Source organism: Sinocyclocheilus grahami, unplaced genomic scaffold (genome assembly GCF_001515645.1).
Source record: "Sinocyclocheilus grahami isolate Dianchi unplaced genomic scaffold, SAMN03320097.WGS_v1.1 scaffold58.1, whole genome shotgun sequence".
Classification (NCBI taxonomy): domain Eukaryota; kingdom Metazoa; phylum Chordata; class Actinopteri; order Cypriniformes; family Cyprinidae; genus Sinocyclocheilus; species Sinocyclocheilus grahami.
In genome coordinates this window covers 1252389-1272556 of record NW_015505237.1, presented here as the reverse complement: position 1 = coordinate 1272556, position 20168 = coordinate 1252389, and the positions used below count along the sequence as shown (strand labels likewise).

General features: G+C 37.0%; 1 protein-coding gene across 1 annotated transcript in view; it reads right to left on the bottom strand.

Annotated features, from left to right (window-relative positions):
* LOC107584326 (tRNA dimethylallyltransferase, mitochondrial-like) overlaps positions 1-20168 on the bottom strand; it is a 100872-nt gene that overhangs the window by 2496 nt on the left and 78208 nt on the right. Inside the window, exons 7-8 of the mRNA XM_016270903.1 lie at positions 18069-18186; positions 17886-17983 (exon numbers count right to left, since the gene is read on the bottom strand). Of these exons, the coding sequence (XP_016126389.1) occupies positions 17886-17983; positions 18069-18186 (216 nt within the window). The remainder of the gene's footprint in view (positions 1-17885; positions 17984-18068; positions 18187-20168) is intronic.

Below are 20168 nucleotides of genomic sequence, written 5' to 3'. Positions count from 1 at the left end.
GGGTCATTCCAGTTATGCAGTGCCGTTTGAGCTGTGTAACTTATTACAAATGTGGATGTGTTGTAATTTAAGGAAGTGCTTCTATAAAATGGTACTTTCAGAAATATGATCTACTCAAGCTCAGAGTTTTTAATTGTATCCTATTTACACAACAGCATGAAACGGAGTTGATTGGTGGAGATTCTCTGCAGAATAACTGCCGTTAAACATGATTGGTTAAAAAAAAAAAAGGTTAATAATGCTGGCTGATGGGTTTCAACTTTTGAATATGTCACCGGCTACTACCTTGTAGTCAGTCTGTGTTTAAAGGTTTATAAATCATTGTTAAAACCAATTCACCTACTGAAAAAAATGAATTTTTACTTCCATTCAAATTTACATAAATTTAAATATATTAAAGCGTTTTAAATATTTAAATGAGAACATCGTACATATAAAATACTTAAATATAATATATTTATAATAACTCCATTAGTTATGCACTTAACACTTAACTTTTACACATTGAAATATATAATTTGTATAAATGTTTCAATTGTAATTAATATTATTTTTATATGTATGCTTTTACATATTTTTTTTAATATTTCAAATGAATATTTAAACCTTTAATGACATAATATATCACTGGTTACAACCTTGTAGCTCACAGTCAGCTTATGTTTAAAGTTTTATCAATTATCATTCAAATTAATTCACCTATTGAAAAAAGATTGGAATTTTAACAGGATTTTATAAAAGGCAAACAGAAAGTGATATTGAGAACACAGGAATTGCATTTAAAAGAAATAAATACACCCTGGTGTTATCTGTTAAAAGGATTGTTCACCCAAAATGAAATTTCTGTCATTATTTAACGTCCATCCACACCAAGGATGATAAATATGATGCATAAGGTCTATATCTTTAGTGTTGGAGAAACAAGTGTGCAGCCATCTTTAGAATCACTGTTGAAGAGTAATAAACTGGTGAAGTAGATTTACATATTGTAGAGTTAACGGAAAATGATCTTAAACACTGTAATGTTCGAAGCGAATGTCATAACTGTCAGAGTAGACCGGGAAGATTTTAAAACGAGTGGTTCATAAATTCACACAACCTTACCATCACGCTGTGGAAATAAAAACGAAGACAGAAGACAATGAGCGCAATGCTGAAAAGGGGCAGAGCTATATCATGTCTAGTTTTAAAAATTATTCTAAATTTAAAGGAATAGTAAAGTCCACACCACTATAATGATAAAGAAAATTATTTCATTGTAATCACTTTCTATATGAAACTATGATCCACACTTGCAAAAAGAGTCTTTTTTACTCGCTTGTAATCACTTTTTTTAGGCTTATGAACAATAAAAACATTGATAGCCTATCAGAATTCATCCTGCTTCAAAGAACTTGAGCATCTGAAGCATCATACATATAATATTCAGCGTGAGCATATTATAAACAGTACATTGTGATGTGATGGTTCGGAAGTTATATTCATAGCTATCATTCTTGATGTGAACCAGGCTTTATTCTAATGTTATTACAAACCTTTTCAGCAGAACACAAATGACGCTTTGAAGAATGAAAGTGTGAAGAATAAAAGTGGATGGTGACTAAAAACAAAAACCCTACAAACGTATTATAAAAGTCATCCATATAAAATCATGACATTCTTGATTTGATTCTTGATCACGAGTCTCCTGGTGACATGATATTCAGAACAGACAAATTGTAACTGTTGTTGACAGAAAATCCTCTTTGACAGTCATTCTCACCATTTACTTATGCTATATGGAAAATAAAACCTGGGAAATTTCTCTTTTTGTGTTTCACAGAAAAAGAAAAGAAAAGTATAACTGGTGTGGACCAGCTTTTTTATTAACCGCATAACACCTGTGAGACATGGAAACAAGCATTCAAACCAAAGTGCTACAATTAAACCATTGAGATGAAAGAAAACTCATTTGCATTTCATTTAGTAGGCTATAAAAAAAAATACATATACGATTGGGAACTGCAAACAAACTGCGTAGTAGGAATGACTTAACAGTGTTGTGGTATGAAGTGAATGTGACTGGGCATAGAGGAGCGCTGCCATTCCTTCAGCTCTTTCCCACACTTTCTTGCCGCAGGGCCAATCACAACCAGACAAACCGCCACACCTGCCTTACCTCATCTAGTCCACATTCAACACACACACACACACACACACACACCAGCTCTGTCCTATTAAAGGTTTATACACTCAAAGTTCCAAAAGGGGTTTTTGCAGTGATGCCAAAGAAGAACCATTTTTGTCTCCTGAAAAAGCCACTCAGTCAACAGTTCTTAAAATAACCATTTTTTTCTTAGTATGAAGATTTCAATAATCTATAAAGAACCTTCTGCAGAATGGAAAGTTCCACTGATGTTAAAGGTTCTTCATGGAACTGTAAATTCCAATAAAGAACCTTTATTTTTATAGATGATGCAATTGACCAAATGTGACCCTGGCCCACAAAAACAGTCATAAAGGTCACTTTTTTTAAAATTGAAATTTATACATCATCTGAATAAATAAGCTCTCCATTTATGTATGGTTTGTTAGGATAGGAGAATATTTGGCCGAGATACAACTATTTGAAAATCTGGAATCTGAGGGTGCAAAAAAAATCTCCTTTAAAGTTGTCCAAGTTTTTAACAATGCATATTACTAATTAAAAATTAAGTTTTGATATATTTACAGTAGGAAATAGGGCTGCACGATATATCGAAATTATCGAAATATCGCAATATGCATATCGCAAGGGCGTGCGATATCTGAATCATTTTAATAATAGGCTACTTAAATCAAAACGTTGCAACAGGTCAAAGTTTTAGTTCGACGCATATAGCAGAGAATTGCTTGACATTAAAAAGAGTTAAGTGAAAATAAGTTGCAGAAAACAACTCTTTGCCGTCTCGTCTTGCTGCCTGACTCGCACCTGAAGCGCGAGCACAAGCCGCATCTCGCACAGTGTCTCTAACGCAGTCGGTTATGTTTTAAATGAATGTAAACAGCTGAGAAAGAAATCGGATGTGTATCATTATACTGGATCCGTGCAGTCGGATTTAAAGGGACAACAGCCTATAAATATGCACAGTGTCTCTAACGCAGTCGGTTGTTTTAAATGAATGTAAACAGCTGAGAAAGAAATCGGATGTGTATCATTATACTGGATCCGTGCAGTCGGATTTAAAGGGACAACAGCCTATAAATACGTGCTGCTGAATATGTCACTAATGTTAATCAAACAACAAAACACCTATAACAAAGATTAATCTAGATTTAATTCATACAGTGAACACTATGCAGTGTTATTTTACACTTAATTATTACATTTCTGTACCTGAATGCTACTGTTTATATTATCTATGCTTGTAAATTGTGCATTTCTTTCTTTTCCTTTCTTTTTTTTACTGTTCACTTGCCTTTAATAATGTTTGAACTTTCTCAGACTAGTTTTTGCTGTGGTATATGAAGACGTACTTAAAGTGTATGGAAAGCAAAGTTACAATGATATAAAATTAGTGTCATTAATTTTTTTGTTTGTATGTTCACATTGATGTTTAAATTAAATTTTCTGATTTGTGACATTACTTTTTAAGTAATGCTAAAACACTGCTCATCACTTTCAGAAGTTATAGTGATTCTTTATTTTCCAAGAAAGAATGTGAGACAAATTGGTTATATAATTTTCATTTTTAAATATAATTTAAATTGATTTGACACACTTTAAGCAATATCGTATCGCATATAGAATATCGAATTTAACAACAAGGTATCGCATATTTCTTCAATATCGTACAGCCCTTGTAGGAAATTTACAAAATATCTCCATGGAATAAGATCTTTACTTAATATCCTAATGATTTTTGGCATAAAAGAAGAATTGATCATTTTGACCCATACAATGTATTTTTGGCTATTGCTACAAATATACCCGCATTACTTATGACTGGTTTTGTGCTCCAGGGTCACAAATGTCTTATACTGATAATAAAATGCATGGTTAATTTAAAAGCCTGAATAGGAGGACACTGTGTAACCTGAAATCAGAGGAATAAAAATAGTGATGCTCACCTCAGCACTACATCACAAAAAAGACAAGACCAGAATACAAAGCACAGGGCATATTCCCGTTATGATATCCTAAGTGTTTATGATGCAAATTATTTTTAATACTTGCAGAAAGGCCGAGTAATACTCTGGGGAATTGGGGGAAAACCAGCTCTCTGTGAGTCACTGTGGATCTTCCAGCTGTGCGCCTCTCATCCTGTCTCTGGGAAAGGGTTCAGTGGGCCACTGAGAAAACAGGAAGTTTTGGAAGACAGGAGCTGCGCTGCTCAAGGAAGGGGGGGAAAAAAAGTGCAGGAAAAAACCCAATGCCCTCGTATTACATAACACGGCAGGAAATCTGCAGAACTGTAACAGTCTACGCCAAAGTCACACGAAACCCAGCATCTGGATGCACGCGCACACTCTTACACTACATTAATATGCAAATCAGCTTCCAAAAACTGTTTGGGTTCATACTGTTCCCCACCGAGACATTTTTTAAGTGTGCAAACACAAGGTAATTAAGCTCACTCAGAAACGCGTACACTTAGTAAATGCGTCTAAACTGCACTCTTTGCCCTCAATTTCCTCCTAATAGCGGCAGCATTCACACAAGGACAGACACGCACACATAAAGCAGACAGCAGAACCTCAGATGTCTCCCTGCAGGCCTCTCACATCAGATCAGCGGCATGCGTCCTCTCTGACCTAGCTGGAGAATGAAGTATTCCAACACGCGTCTGCTTCACCCAATCAGAGAGCGGAATGCTCTGACACCTCCAGAAAACGCTTGCATTTATTTACACATGACTTATTAAAGCAGGTTTCTGCACACCTCTGAGCTACTAAAAGCCAACAACATGCAGCAAAGTTTTAAAAGAGCTGCATAAATATCTCTGGGATGCTTGATTCTGATTGGTCAATCGTAGCACTGTTTCAAATTGCTTTATGTAATGACTGCTAAAATCACTTAATAATAATTACTTATGTACATATTTACATTAAGTCATTTAGCAGATGCTTTAATCCAAAGGGAATTACAAACGAGGACAATAGAAGCAAACAAAACCTACAAAAGAGCAATAATAAGCAAGTGCTATGTATTCTTTGATTATATATTTAAAAAAATGCATAAATACTAGGTTCTAATTACCTAAAAAATCAGGAACTAAAATCAGAATGAAGGTATTCATTAAAAAATAAAATATTTATACACTACTGTTAAGTCTCATTCACACCAAGCATGATAACTATAAAGATAACAAAGATATAGTTCTAAAAATTGTTCTCAATATTAAAGAATAGCAAGAGTCCACACCACAGCTATAACGATAAAGGCACAGAGAAACAATATCGTTGGAATCACTTTTAGAAAAAAAAAAATTTCAGCTGATGAACAATACAAACATTGACAGCCAATTAGAATCGGATCCTGCTATCACGAGCTCGAGAATTTGAAGCAGCAGACGAGCATGCGCTTACAGACGATTTCTGAAGGATCATGTGACACTTAAGACTGGAGTAATTTTAATATACATCCAAATAGAAAACTTATTTTAAATTGTAATGCTATTTAGAATACACAGTACAGGCTAAATAATGTTAATGACTATTCTGATGAAATGAGAAATATCTTAAAATCATCCTTTAGCCAGTGCAACTTCCTTCCTGCATAATTAACAGCAAAAACACAAAAGAAAACGTGAAGCACATTGACGTAAGAGTTATGTGAGAATGCAACTTGCTCATGAGGCGAAAATTATGAAAATCTGTGATGGAGGAGTGTTTTTTTGTTTTATTTTTGATTGTGAGAGACAGTAAGTGTGCGAGTGGGAGCTTGGGAAGAACAGAAGTGAAGACGCAGATTCAGTCTGGCAAAGAAAAGAGCTAAGACGTTATTGAAACATCCAAGGCCGAGTTCAGTCTAGCATGGGCCTATTTACACCCACCGCTGCTGAACAGACTCGTCCTTCAATTCTCCAAAGGCAGGAAGGAAGTGAGGTTTAGCCTCCTCAGTAACAGAGGGAACAAGAGTGAGATGGTGGAGAAAAAAAAGAGAGATAAAAAGGACATATTCAAGTGCATCTTCAGTGTGAGAGTTGAGAATCTCTAATGCCTAGCCAGCTGGCAGTAAGTATGGATGAGAACATATGCATGCAGTGCATCCTGTCAAACAAAACCAGAGTGAGTCAGCAGCGTGTTTAACAGGTGGCTGCTTCCCGTAAGCCTTCTGACAACAAACACACGTCCAGAGATATCCTGCATTAAGACCAGCAGGCTTCCTCAACCACATCAACTGACCAAAGGACACAAACAGTGGCCAGAAAAAGGAACAAGTACAAATGGAAGTTGTGGGAGAGTGGCTTCGCTCGTAAAAAAGATTTTAACATAAGCCAGCTTCTTGTTATTCTACTCCTGCCAAGGACTCAGAAAAAGAAATGTGTTCAGACAAAGCTACTGTTCATCATCACTTAGTCACAGTTGCATGTAACCTAGTCCAGGGGTTTTCAAACATGTCATGCCACGGACACCCAAACATGATGATCCCTCTGTGAAGGAATCCCTTCTTAAAACATGAAGGCAGCTACATATTTTCATGTATAAAGACGCTAAAATTAGTGGGAAATAAATGAATAAATACATAGATAATAATGGAAAAAACAAGATGCAGAAATGTTATATAAAATGCATAACAGAATAATATATATCTGAATTATTCATTTTCTATAAAATGTTACAGAAATATATTATAAATATTTTTTATCTAGTTATGTTAAATGTATAAACCTGCAGATAACAAAATAAAACCAATGTGATTAATTTCAGTCTTTATGAAGCAGAATGAAACAGAAAATATATTAGAACATATGAATGAATGAATGACTGACTAATTGAATAAAATGACACTGTAAATTTGTATCTAAATATAACAATGTCGTTCAAGATTTTTTTTGTGTGTGTGCATATATATATATATATATATATATATATATAGATAGATAGAGAGAGAGAGAGAGAGAGAGAGAGAGAGAGAGAGAGAGAGAGAGAGAATCGTACATACGTGACCCTGGACCTCAAAACCAGTCATAAGTAGCATGGGTATACTTGTAGTAATAGCCAACAATACATTGTATGGGTCAAAATGATCGATTCTTCTTTTATGCCAAAAATCATTAGGATATTAAACAAAATCATGTTCCATGAAGATATTTTGTAAATTTCCTACCGGAAATATATCAAAACGAGAGAGATCTAAATAATAGTATATAATAACCAATGAAATAAATCATGAATAATGCTAGTAAATAACCAAAAACTCAACTTAAAACTTAAGAAAAGTTGTTTTTAAATTGTAATAATATTTCACAATATTACAGTTTTTACTGTTTTTGATCAACTAAATGTAGCCTTGGTGACCATAAGAGACTTCACAAACAAAACAATACAAATAATAAAAATAATAAAATAAAATATATTAAAATGCCAAAAAAAGTGTTATTTTATGTTTTAACCTGTGGGTGGTCACTGCATAACACTTTTCTTGTCTTGGTGGGCACTTCTGGGCCAAAATAAGCTCCAATGTAAATCAAGCTATGTCAAAAGTCTAGCTGCATGCAACTTTACCATTTATCTCTCCTCATCTCATCAGATTATCTCAAACGTTTACAGGGTGAGTTCATTCCTGGGAAGTCAGTTAACTGTTGTTACTTTATGGTTGTAATGAGGTACATGCAAATCTGAGGCCTCCTGACCAGGGAAACACCTAGGGGAGTTTCACCAGGTTCAACAAACCACACACTGCAGCCATAGAAACAAGACTGTAACAGTTTATGCTGAGGAAGTGCTGACGGAGGGAAACCCCCCCCCAGACAAGAGACAGAGAGGAGGAGACAGAGGAAAACCACTAGATGTTTAGAAGGGAACATGCTGCTCCAAAACGATGGCCAAGAGGGTTCCCTGCGGTGCTGCTGGTAAAGGCTGTTATTGCGAACTGACGTTCTCTTATCGAACAGACCACGTTAGGCCACACCAGTGTGTCCAATCCACTGTTATCGAGACATTACCAGGCGAGGTCCTTCCCTCACCACAGGAATGAGCTACAAGCTTCATAAATATGAGTCTTTCTGCTTATTTTGCATGACAGTCACGCTGAGAGATGTGTGGAATTCAAGTTCAGATAACAATACTCTGAGGCTTTCTGATGAAGATACTACAGGTTGGAAAAACAGGATCCATAAAGCATTTAGGGAATTGTAGAGCAAGAGCGTTACAGACGTAAATGTATTGTTAAGTGGCAGGACACCTATGGATCGAGGTCAAATGGGGGCACAAAGTAGCAGACAGGCCGGCAGCCAACTCAAACAAGGAAACGGGTCGTCCCAACCGCCATGCCAGCATCTGACCACCACATATGCACAAAGAGGAACTGAACAATGGTTTAAATGTACGCTTAATTGAGTTAAGTTACACAGTCCAGACAATACTGATGGGTTTCCCTCATTTCCGTCCAAACTGAACTCCAGACTCAATCGGCTGAGAAGCAACAACGCGATAAACATTCAAACCAGACTAAATAGCCATCAGGAATCCAGCTGAGAAAAATGTGAAGAAATGCCACAAATTACAACCTTGAGAGCATGAATGTGAAAAGATAGCAAACCCGGCCTTCACTAAAGTGTTGCATTAGTCCTGTGTGTTTGGGTTAGGGCTGAATCTGAGAGATATCTCCCAGTTCTCTAATGCAGATAACATGATGTCTTCTGCCAGGAAATAATGTGTTTTCCAGTTGACAGCACAGTTACGGTGTCAAAAACAAGTGCTAGTGCTGAAGTCATGGATATTTTGAATGTCAACACGGTCCCGTATTACGGGCTCTCAATTAAGTTTATGGTGAAAACGAGTGAATACAAACTGCAATGTTTGCCACAACTTTACTGCTACCCTTACTCTAACTTCTGGTAAATATTATTCACACTTTCACACTATTCTGGGTAAAAACAAGGACCGATCCACTCTTCAGGATTCATTATGAGGGTTTATAGTCCACTATTAAACATTGCAGTTACATCTAGTCAGTTAACAGGAATTAAGTAGAAGAAACAAACTTTTTTTCACAAATGCTCAGACGTCTGTAGTAGTTGTGCTGGTTGCGAGTTAAGTTACTATCAGCGTCTGTGCCTGACTGGCTGTGGCGTGTATATTAGCTGCATTTGTCAGGCTAGCTCCAGATGGTCTGGTGTTTTGTCTAAAGGGATTAGGATTATCTTGTAGACTCGCAAAACGAGTTTAAGAGCGATCATACTGCCTCTGACTAAGCAGATCTAATCCAAACTACTCAGACAAAGAGGAAGATATATAGAAGACTGGACCACAATTGAACTATCGGTAAGCCCCTCCCCTCGAACGCAGATGAGCCAATGGCAGTCGAGTATCAGTTGCACGGGGAGTGGAACTCGGACATCTGTAGGTTTCAGCGCCATTGAGAAACATGGGAAGATCCGAAGCTCGCATCGGTTTTATGGGGTTTATGCTTCAAAAACGGAAAAACGATGTGCCTGGGGTACTTGTAGCAGTGATTCCAGGTATCCTGAGAGGATAGGCAATGGAATTTATTTTATTCTATTTCCTAAACCAAACAAAACGGAGCAAAATATCCCAAAGCATTCACCCCCAATCCCAGTGAAGACAAAACAGTTTGTTTTCTGGTTGTCATACTCTCATTAAGTTACAATTTTCATCTGCTCAAGCAGAATGTTAATGTCATCTTGTGCTTTAGCAAGGTATCACTGGCTAAAACTAGCTAATGTTAAAGTTAGTGAGTCCATACAAACCTAAATAGCGGACTGTTCTCGCATCTTGTACAGTGTAGGGCAAAAACACAAACGAAGGTCTACATTTCACTGTCTCTTCATATTAAACTTGTTAAATGTAAATTAATTTAATCATACCCTGCGATACATGAACAGTGTTGATCTGGGATGTTGTTATCTGCGATGGTGACGAACGTAACATGAGGCTTCTCCTGCTTACATTGTGATCTGTAAACCCTCGCTTCCAAATTAATACCCACAATATTAATTTTAAAATATTTTATATATCCCTCCATGGCATATTTAAGTCCCACTTCAATGGTGGTCCTTCTGTGTCCAAAATGTATCAAAAAGATATAGGGACAAGGTTTTCACACAGACAGCTGTCATTGTAAGACAGTTAGCAACTCCGTTTGTTTGTCCGAGTTCACAAAAGTAACTAAGGGGGGCGGAACTTACCGATAGGTCAATTCAGGCAAAACTACAAAACTGCTCTGCTCCCTACACAGACAGCAGCCTTCAAAAGCCCAAAGTATACTTGGGTTTTTACTAGGGGTATAACGGTACACGTATTCATACCAGAATCTTTCGGTTCGGTATGCATGTGTACCAAATAAATACAGCGAGTAAATACTGCTGAGTGGAACTTTACTGGAAACTTACGGTTTTCTATAGTTACTTTTGATAAACTAAAGTCTCCTCTTTCAAATTATGTCAATTTGTTTCAGGAAATTCAAACAATAAATGCAGTTTTGGCGCTCTTTGAGGCTGTTTACACCTGGTCACTTCATGCGTTTTGTCTGATCGGATAGCTATCCAATCGTGAAAAGACCAGGTGTAAATGCCCTCCGAAATGCATTCGAGACAGATATAAATCAGATCACTCAAACCACTTCAGGAGGTGGTCTGTGCCGCATTCCAGACGAAACTGGACAAGTGTAAATGCATCTGGTTGTTGAAACCACACACTGTATGTAAATTTTACTCCTCCCAAAATGTTAAAATAATAAACGTGTGAGAGCGTTTTAAGGCTATATGACATTATAGTCAGATATGACTGCGCTAATGCAACACGCATCAGAGTGGACGAGTAGCCGAGTATCTCTTCAGCAAGCCGACGCACAAACTGCCGCGAATGAAAAAGTAATACGCAGACAGTCAACATACAATCATCTTCATTAAAAGTAGTAAAACAAACGTATCTTTCCAGTGCTGATGTGACTTGCGCTCTCCTATTGCGGTCTTTGATCTTGAAATGAGCTGATAATTAATAAAATGCAGTGCTTATCTTTTGATTTCGTTGATGTGAACTCCGTTCAATTTAAATATAGCGCGGGAATTGAAGATCGGATTTATATCCGTTTTGCGACGACACATTTATGTGGCCAAGTGTAAATGGAAAAGTTTTAACCAATCAGATAGATATCCGATCAGCGAAAACGCATGAAATGATCAGGTGTAAACAGGCCCTTTGATGTGGCAAGACAGATCGCTGTATAAACACCTCCGGTAAATCGGCATCACAAAGTGCGAGTGAGAGCGATCATCCCTTCCTCTTTACTACTAGTTTTAATGCAAAATAAACATGAATGAACATCTCATGTCTCGTGTAATTGCTCAATCAGTGTTTCAACCACGGAAAGACGTCAAAACCAAAATGTCACGTAGCACTTCATTTATCTCAGGCAAGTCATCAGTGTCCGCAACTCGTTAGTATGCAAGAGAAATTAAGTCTAGAGAAGAGCATTTCACGAAATATTAGACTATATACCCTATTATTATTATTATACTATATTACATTTTACTTTACCTGTTAGTGATGTCTTATTTAAAGTATGTTTAAATAAATTTGTTACGAAACAAGTTGTGACAGCCACTGTGTAAATGAATATTTCAACAACAAATTGTAATTTTATTATTTAGAAATTAAAATCTGTATTACGTGCTAGTCACACGTCTACATACAGTTATTTAAGTTGAGTGTTGTGTAGGATATCAGACCGAATCAGACAATCTAAGATTTGGTCAAAACCGAGTTGAGGCACGAGGAGTCACAAAAATTCCACAGAGGCCCAAGACAACAGGATGTCATAAATCAGACCCTAGCCTCTCTGAAGCAAGCCTAAACCTAAGCCCCTGTCACAGAACAGTTTTCAACATTAACACAAAAGAACACATTGACAAGTCCAAGGAGATTGTAAAATTTTGGGGCAAGTTATCAAGAATAATGGTCAAAAGAGATGACCGCATGACTATCACACGATAGTAACTACAGTCACAAGCTCCTCGTAAATTGACTTCCCCCACTTCACGACAAGAACAGACAGACTAAAATTCCTTACAGACATTTTAATCTCTGGTCTCCTTATGTCCACAGAATGCCAAATAAACTTCATTTCCATGTGAAGATGCATCTAAATGACACTAAAAGGACCTGAGCAAATAATCATTTTCTATGTAATCCACATGTGACTTATCAGGTCTTAATCATTTATTGTGAATGTATTTTGAATAACTATTGAATAGCTTAAGGGATCATATTCATGCTTGGTATGTGTGAGTCTGAATTTTCATGCTTGAAACGTTTCTCCCAGTCAATTCTTGGTCAAATGTATCATATCCTCGTGATAGAAATCATGTCCAAAATCATACTCTACCAGAGCGGGAAAAACGCAGGTCATGTGAATGATGAGATAACAGTTGATTTATGAATGGGAAGGAGAAACATTGCAACACCCCGAGCTACAATTGGTCGAAACACCATTTGGGTGTGTTAAACAGCCTGGTTTAAATACTCAGGACACCATCAAACTGCGCGCTGTTTGGGCTTTTGCCTTTTGCCTTTTTGCGGGTCTGACTTTTTATGTCTAGCTTTTTTTATTACAATTGAATTTATTTTTTATAAAGAGCAATTTGTTCCGTAAACCACGGTTTAATTAAAAAAAAGCAATTTTATGTTTAGTTTTTCCCCCCTGCTGTACTGAAACTAAGAAAACAGTGATGTCAAAACCGAGGTACGTACCGTCATGTTTGTGTATCGTTACACCCCTAGATTTTATACATATAGGATATGCGAACAGTGGTTGTGACGGAAATTTCATCATTAGCATAATACACTCACAGCCTGGTTTTTCTAAAGGCCAAGGTATTCATTTTCCACATTGCGCTTGGAACAGATATTGACCAAATCATACCAGAAAACAGCACATGTTCACAGACTAATTTAAAATGAATTTGGGATAGAAATCAAATCATTCAGATGTAATATCATGGTATTCTCACATAAATAAAGAAATGAATCCAATAAAAGCTATAAACACCTGTCATTAATAACTACTGAATTATAGTAGAGATTGACAGACACAAACATCCTTGACAATGCCCACGCCCCTGAATGCAAACGGACACGGTTCACTGTCAGGCCACAGTACAGCAGGTTAAAAGGCATGTTATCAGCGTTCCAGTTTATGCAATGCAATATGTACACCTTAACTGACTCTAATTCTCCACAGTGAGGGGAGCCGGCGAGCTTGAAGCGCAGTCTGCCGCATGGCTATTATGAACTCCATCACAAAGCTGACCTCTGGTAAGGACTGGGTGTACAGACTATTCCACTGCACTCCAGAACAACATGATTCATTCTCTACGCTATCATTACTGCAACAGAGAAAATGAGAGACAGAGACAGATAGCGGAGGGAGAACGAGAAAAGGTGAGAGGGAAGAGAGAATATGAAGACGTGACCTCCCCATTTAAGCTGATATTCAGGTAATGGAGGAGAAAGGTAAGAGGAGAGGAGGGGGAATATCAGAGAAAGTGAAGGAGAGAGGGAGATAAGACAATGAAAGGAAACTGAATCATGCATGTCGGTTGGGTTTCGGAGGTTACCGGACATTGATAGGGGGCCAGTGAAGGGAATGGGGACCCTCATTCACTCCACACAGATACACATCCTGATAATTCTCTCAACAACGCACAAACACACATAGGCTGAATCCCAATTCTCACACTTGCACCAAGTACAAATACATACTATCATTCAAAAGTTCGAGGTCAGTAAGGTTATTTTTTTTTATACATTTAGTAAATACATTTATGTTACAAATTATTTTTATTTTAAATAAATGCTTCTGAACTTTAAATGCATCAAAGAATCCTGGGTAAAAATGTTTTTTAAACATTGAAAATAAGGAGTGTTTCTTGAGCAGCAAGTCAGCACATTAGAATGATTTCATAAGGATCATGTGACCCTGAAGACTGTAATGATGCAGAAAATTCAAGCTTTGACATTACAGGAAATAATTACATTTTAAAACATATATTTAAAAAAGTAATTTTAAATTGTAGTTATTTTTTTACTGTATTTTTGATCAAATAAATGCAGCCTTGGTGAGCATAAGAGACTTCTTTGAAAAAACATCTTATCTTAAAAATCTTACTGACCAAAATCTTAAAAGGGTTGGGTAAACCAAACTAATGTGGTAAATTATGTCCTCAAATATGAAGTACTGAAACATACTACAATGTCATGCACATTGTGTACCAATATAGCACCAGAAAACCAAGAATTTTGCATATTGTAAGGGGTTGTGAACCAAAAATCCTATCCAAATTGGTACACCATTGTACCACATGCAATGTGTTATCATCTGGGTCAAACTAACCCTCATCTAACAGATGTGGCTGATGTGGGCTTTTCATTGGTCTATATAGACAGATATACTGAGATCAAAGTAGCTGTAAATATTCCTACAATGTAATAACAAATGAGATACTCAACCACCAAAATTAAATATTTACATAATATTTGCAAGCAGGCATATATGCAGTAATACAAAAATGGGGCTGATATTATATATTGCAAGTAATATGAATAATAAGTGATTTGGGATTGAGCCTTTGATTAAGCACACTTTCACAGTTCTTTTATAATCATATCTGAACATAACAGGATCATTAAGCAAACAAACTTGACCCAATTCTCCAGTTCTCAGCGTGGCTTAACTTGTGCTATTTAAGTATTACATCAGTTGGTTTTATTCAAGGAATGAATCAGCAGTTGGAAGGGAGGGAAGGGGGAAGAAACAGAATCACTCTAACTGCAATACTAAACTGGCTAATCATCCCAGTGTGAGGTAAACAAATGTTCTTGCATAAACAAACTGCATATTAAATAAAACAAAAGCAAGCTAAGCGTTCAACAAAGGGTGAAAGCATTGTAGGGAAGTTGTACTCACAATTGTATCTTTAAAAACAGATCACTCAAAATCTACTGTTTCATGTTGTTTTCATGTCGCGACTGAAATCGGTCACTTGTCCACAGAATTAGTATTTTCTGTACAGTGAATGGCACGTAGTGCACTATATAGGGGACAGAGAAGGATTCAAACTGTGTAAATATGCTTTCCATTGAGGAAAAAAGAAGTCTGGTTTCGCGCTGTGTCAGGCTAACCACCGCACCGCACACACACTCTGCTCCGGTCCAGAGCCACGATAGCACGGAGCGGATCACATGCGCGAGTCAGCGCAGACCACAAAATGCATCGGAGCTATTTGAATTCTACACAGAATGCTATATTTTATAGCAATATGGATGAGATTGTGGCTGGCATACCCTGTCAAATGCGGCTTTACGGAGCTCAATGGCTCTGAATGGCTCTAGCCCAAGCTGTGATATAAACGAACGCTATTGGCTATTTTAAAAAGGGGCGGGGCTGCTTGATATGTCCCGCCCTGTCTTCCCGTTTCAGTTAAAATGACGTCAACACAGAGTAACGCTGCGTGTTTCTAAGCATTTCAGGGGACCTTTAAGACAAATTTTGACTTTGGCAGTCACCTTAAAGGCTATTAAACTTCAGGCAATTACACAATAGTTTTAGACACAAAGTGATTGTAGCACAAACGTTGAATCAACCACATTTATGCTTCTTTTTGGCGTTTTAATATCCTTGATTGAAAAATGAAAGCCTTCGTTCTAATTTATCATCACTTCAAAATTTCTCCTGTTGCATTGCGCAGAAGAAAATCAAATGGGTTCGAAACAACAAAAAAATGGAGTAAATAATGCAAAATGTTCTTAAAAGCAGTGGCCAAACTACTAAAACAGTGTTAAGCCCATTTTAATATCCTTGATTGAAAAATGAAAGCCTTCGTTCTAATTTATCATCACTGCATGCAAATGAGCGACCAGCACTTTCTTCAAAATTTCTCCTGTTGCATTGCGCAGAAGAAAATCAAATGGGTTCGAAACAACAAAAAAATGGAGTAAATAATGCAAAATGTTCTTAAAAGCAGTGGCCAAACTACTAAAACAGTGTTAAGCCCTATCATTTCTTGAAATAAACATAGGTCTGCAACAACAACATGCTAGGTCAACAAATGCCAGCTGATTGCTTTTTGCCTTTGTTCTTTTTCCATTCACTTTCATCCTTGAGAACTCCCTGATCTAAATGAGTTGTTATCCGTCAAGAGGAAGCTCAGCTGACCCACTAAGACTTTCTCGCCAAGCCTTGGACTCTCGCAGGGCTAAAATAAAACTCACAATCACACACAAGAATGAGAGGCTGCCCGTCTCCCCTTCACCGGCACCCGCCCCGCACAGTTCAAATCAGTGACCCACATCAGTTTAAATGTGGGACAGCCACTTTCAGGCACTATGTAAACACTCTCCCTTCCAGCTATTGTATGTGTGATGTATATTTAGCCTGGACAGGGAGGCTAATGAGTGTTATGCTGTGAACTTGCTGAATTTCCACACTGGAGCACATACTTCGACGCGGAGCAGGGATCAAAAGAGAGGGAGAAAGAAAAATGAGGTAGCTTGTGGCTCTTAGCCAAGGATTACGAAGTTGTGAGCCGGTATTGGTGGCTCATCGCCCAAGCAACCCTGATGACTTCATGCTAAAAGTTTTTCTGACTCATTTGATTAGATAATAAACACAGATCTGTTCGGATAAGTCATTATAAAAATTATAAAAAACTCTTTAATTACATTTACATAATGTATGCAGTGATAGACAGATCATTCTGTAAAAGTCAAGAAATAAAAACACCCCAAACAAAAAGCAAATGAAGTGGAGTCTTAAAATGTAAAGGATAAAGTCAAATTGATTCAGGCTTATGCTGTTACAAAAGAAGATATTTTGAAGAATGTTCATGCTGCTCTTTTCCATGCAAGCTCCAATGGGACAAAAACCCTGTAAAGTAGCCAATAAGATTTATGTGTCAAGTCTTCTAATGCCATATTATATCATTTAGTCATTTTATGGAAATGAGCAGCGTGGACATTCTTCAAAATGTCTTGTTTTGTGTTCCAAGCAAGAATTAATGGTTTTGGAATGGCATGAGTGTGAATAAAATTGGTTGTTGGATGTATTAAAAAGTTTTTGGTTGGACGTCATCACAGAAAAAGGCACTGGGAATCCTGAGGAAAGAACGTCCACATCTGCTTGAAGTCAGTTATATTCTGACCCAATATGATCAGACGATTACATAAATTTAAGTCTGGCATCAGATTTAATAATAAAAAAAGAACCTTCCATTCTTGATCAGCAGAGAAAAATGTGATCCAGTAATCCAACATCAGCAGTGATGTATTTGGAGTTCAGTCAGAGTAGCCAAAGAGGTTAGCACAGCTCACCGCAGCATGGTTTAAAAGAGCAGTGGACGTGGTTAGATGTGGTTAAAAAGTGCACCGTTCAGACAAACAGCAGCGGGGAAGACATCTGTCCAGCGCAAGAATCCAAATCCAGACATTAGCCGTAACCCTTGGTCTGTGGCAGATGGGAAAAACCATCAAATCTGGGTGTCCAAACATCACAGACCCTGAAGTGCATTCTGCTACTCCACAGGGAGAGTTGAGGTATTGCTGCTGCCCACTGCAAACCAATCAGTCTGAAAGTACCTTCATATATTGATCTAAAAAATACATTATGGGCACTTAATTTCTTTGGTCCATCTGTGAGCTCGAGCCCAACAGAACTATAGTACAGGTACCTGCCTGTCACTGACATTTTGATGTTCGGTAGGGTTTGGGTTCTGATCTGAGGCTTGCTCGGCTTTTCTCCTCTTGCGGACCTGATAAAGATGGTTTTTGGACTTCTGGTGTGCTGGAGAACAGGATAGTTCAAATATTTAAGTGTCTTCTTAAGACATTTGAAAATGCATTGGTTTGACCCGAGCAAAAAAACTCACCTATCCATTCCAAGTCACCAATGATCACCTTATCGCACAGGTCACACATGTGGTGACTCCTCTTGTTGCGAGACTCCACCCCCTCTGCTCTGATTGGCTGTGCAGACGGCTGCTCTCCCTGAAATGGTTTTAAAAGAAGAGGCGCTATGAGAGGAGTTGGGGATAAGTTATTGACATGAAAAAAATCAATAGAAATTATGATGGTTGAATACTATTAAATACATAATAATAAAGCATGGTTGTGTAAATTACTTGTTACTAGTGGTCCACCAATATATCTGCATTGGGCGATAAGTTTTTCTGTTTGGCTGATGTGTTCGAGGCAGGACCTTTATTTTGACGGCGCTGAGAACGGCAGCGCATGAGCATGCAACGCTCACATTCTCCCTCTTGATTGTGTCACCGTTTAACAGTTCTGTCTAATACGGATATAAGTCTAACAATCGGATAGAACTGTTAAACAAAGGAATTAAAAGCTATACAAAAAATATTATGATGTTTGCTTTTATATTATTAATAATATAAAGGCAAACATTATAATACTTTCTCATTTAGGAGTCAGCAAGCAGAAAATAAGCATTTATATCATTTAAACAAATCTTTGAATGTCTAATGAACATTTAATTTCCCAAAACTTGCAGACTTAGTCAAATCCAGTGGTGAGATTGTCTGAAGTGTGCATGATCGTGTGACAGTTGAATGTGGACAGGATTTAGTTGTCTTCTAATATGCTTATTTGACATTTTTTATTCATTTTAAAATTATTTCAAATTTCTTAAATATTAATTAAAATAAAAATGTTTTATACACACACACACACACACACACATACATATATATATATATATATATATATATGCATATACAGAGCACAGCATAAATGAGTACACCCCCTCTAAAACTTAACAAATTCAGCAATTACTCTTTACTTAGAAGACATGTTAGGGTTCTTTGGAGACGTAGTGTTCCAACAAGCCTGCTTGATCAATTACCAAAGAAGAATACCAAAATTATTCAGCAAAATAAGATTTTCTTATCAAAGTGATAACATTGTGTTGCAAAAATGAGTACACCCTCCTTAAACTAAATAAATAAAACAAACAAACAAAAAAAGTGTATAGGTTTAAGGCTATTTTTGATCAACAGGTAAGTATATTGAACCAAATATATTTACCTGTTTAAGTGTGAAAATATAGCAGAATTTAGCAGAAGTAGCACCAACATTCAAAAACAATGGACTTGTGATAAGGCCTTCACTTTAAGTTTTCATTTAGTGTTGAGTGAATTTTTGCTAGAAAAAGAGAAGGAGAAATAACATGCAAGTGTCTCAGAGCCGGCAAAAGCTGTGAAAAGAGTGACACTTTATCTCACAGAGTATGACGCAGCCTGCAGAAGTGACATGCATGGTTGTTGTCATCACTAGAATTACCTACTGTAGCCAAAGCAAAATAAACTCATTTAACCTCTTCCAGAGCCCATATTTACAAAATAGAGACTTCTGGGAATCCATACTCTGGTCTCAAGAGACCAAGTCAATCATTTCGGCTCTAACAGCATCCAAAATGTTCTGGTGTTGCTAGAGGAGGAGTACAGAGAGAAGTGCTTGGTACCCACAGTGACGTTCAGTGGTAGTAAAGCTTTTATATAGGGATGAATGAGTGCTGAAGGTGCAAGGGAGTTGTGCTTTATCAATGCTGGCATGAATTCACACACCGTGTGATGCAATACAAAAACTCGAAACAGAAGAGGCTACCCTCCCCTCATTCCCTGCATTATTGGGCATTTTTTCAGCATGACAATGAATATATTCATTCTCCCAAGGTGAAAATCCTTATTTACTTATCTTACAGAAAATATTGGCATATATTTTGTTGTTTTTTAAGTATATGTTTAATATGTTTAAATTTTGCCATCTTTCCATGAATTATATTAGTGATCACTAAGAAAATACATATTTTATATTTATTCAGAGGGGGTGACTCATTTATGCTGTGCACTATATATATATATATATATATATATATATACACACAGTGGTGTGAAAAAGTGTTGGCCGCCTTCCTGATATCTAATTTTTTTGCATGTTTGTCACACTTTAAT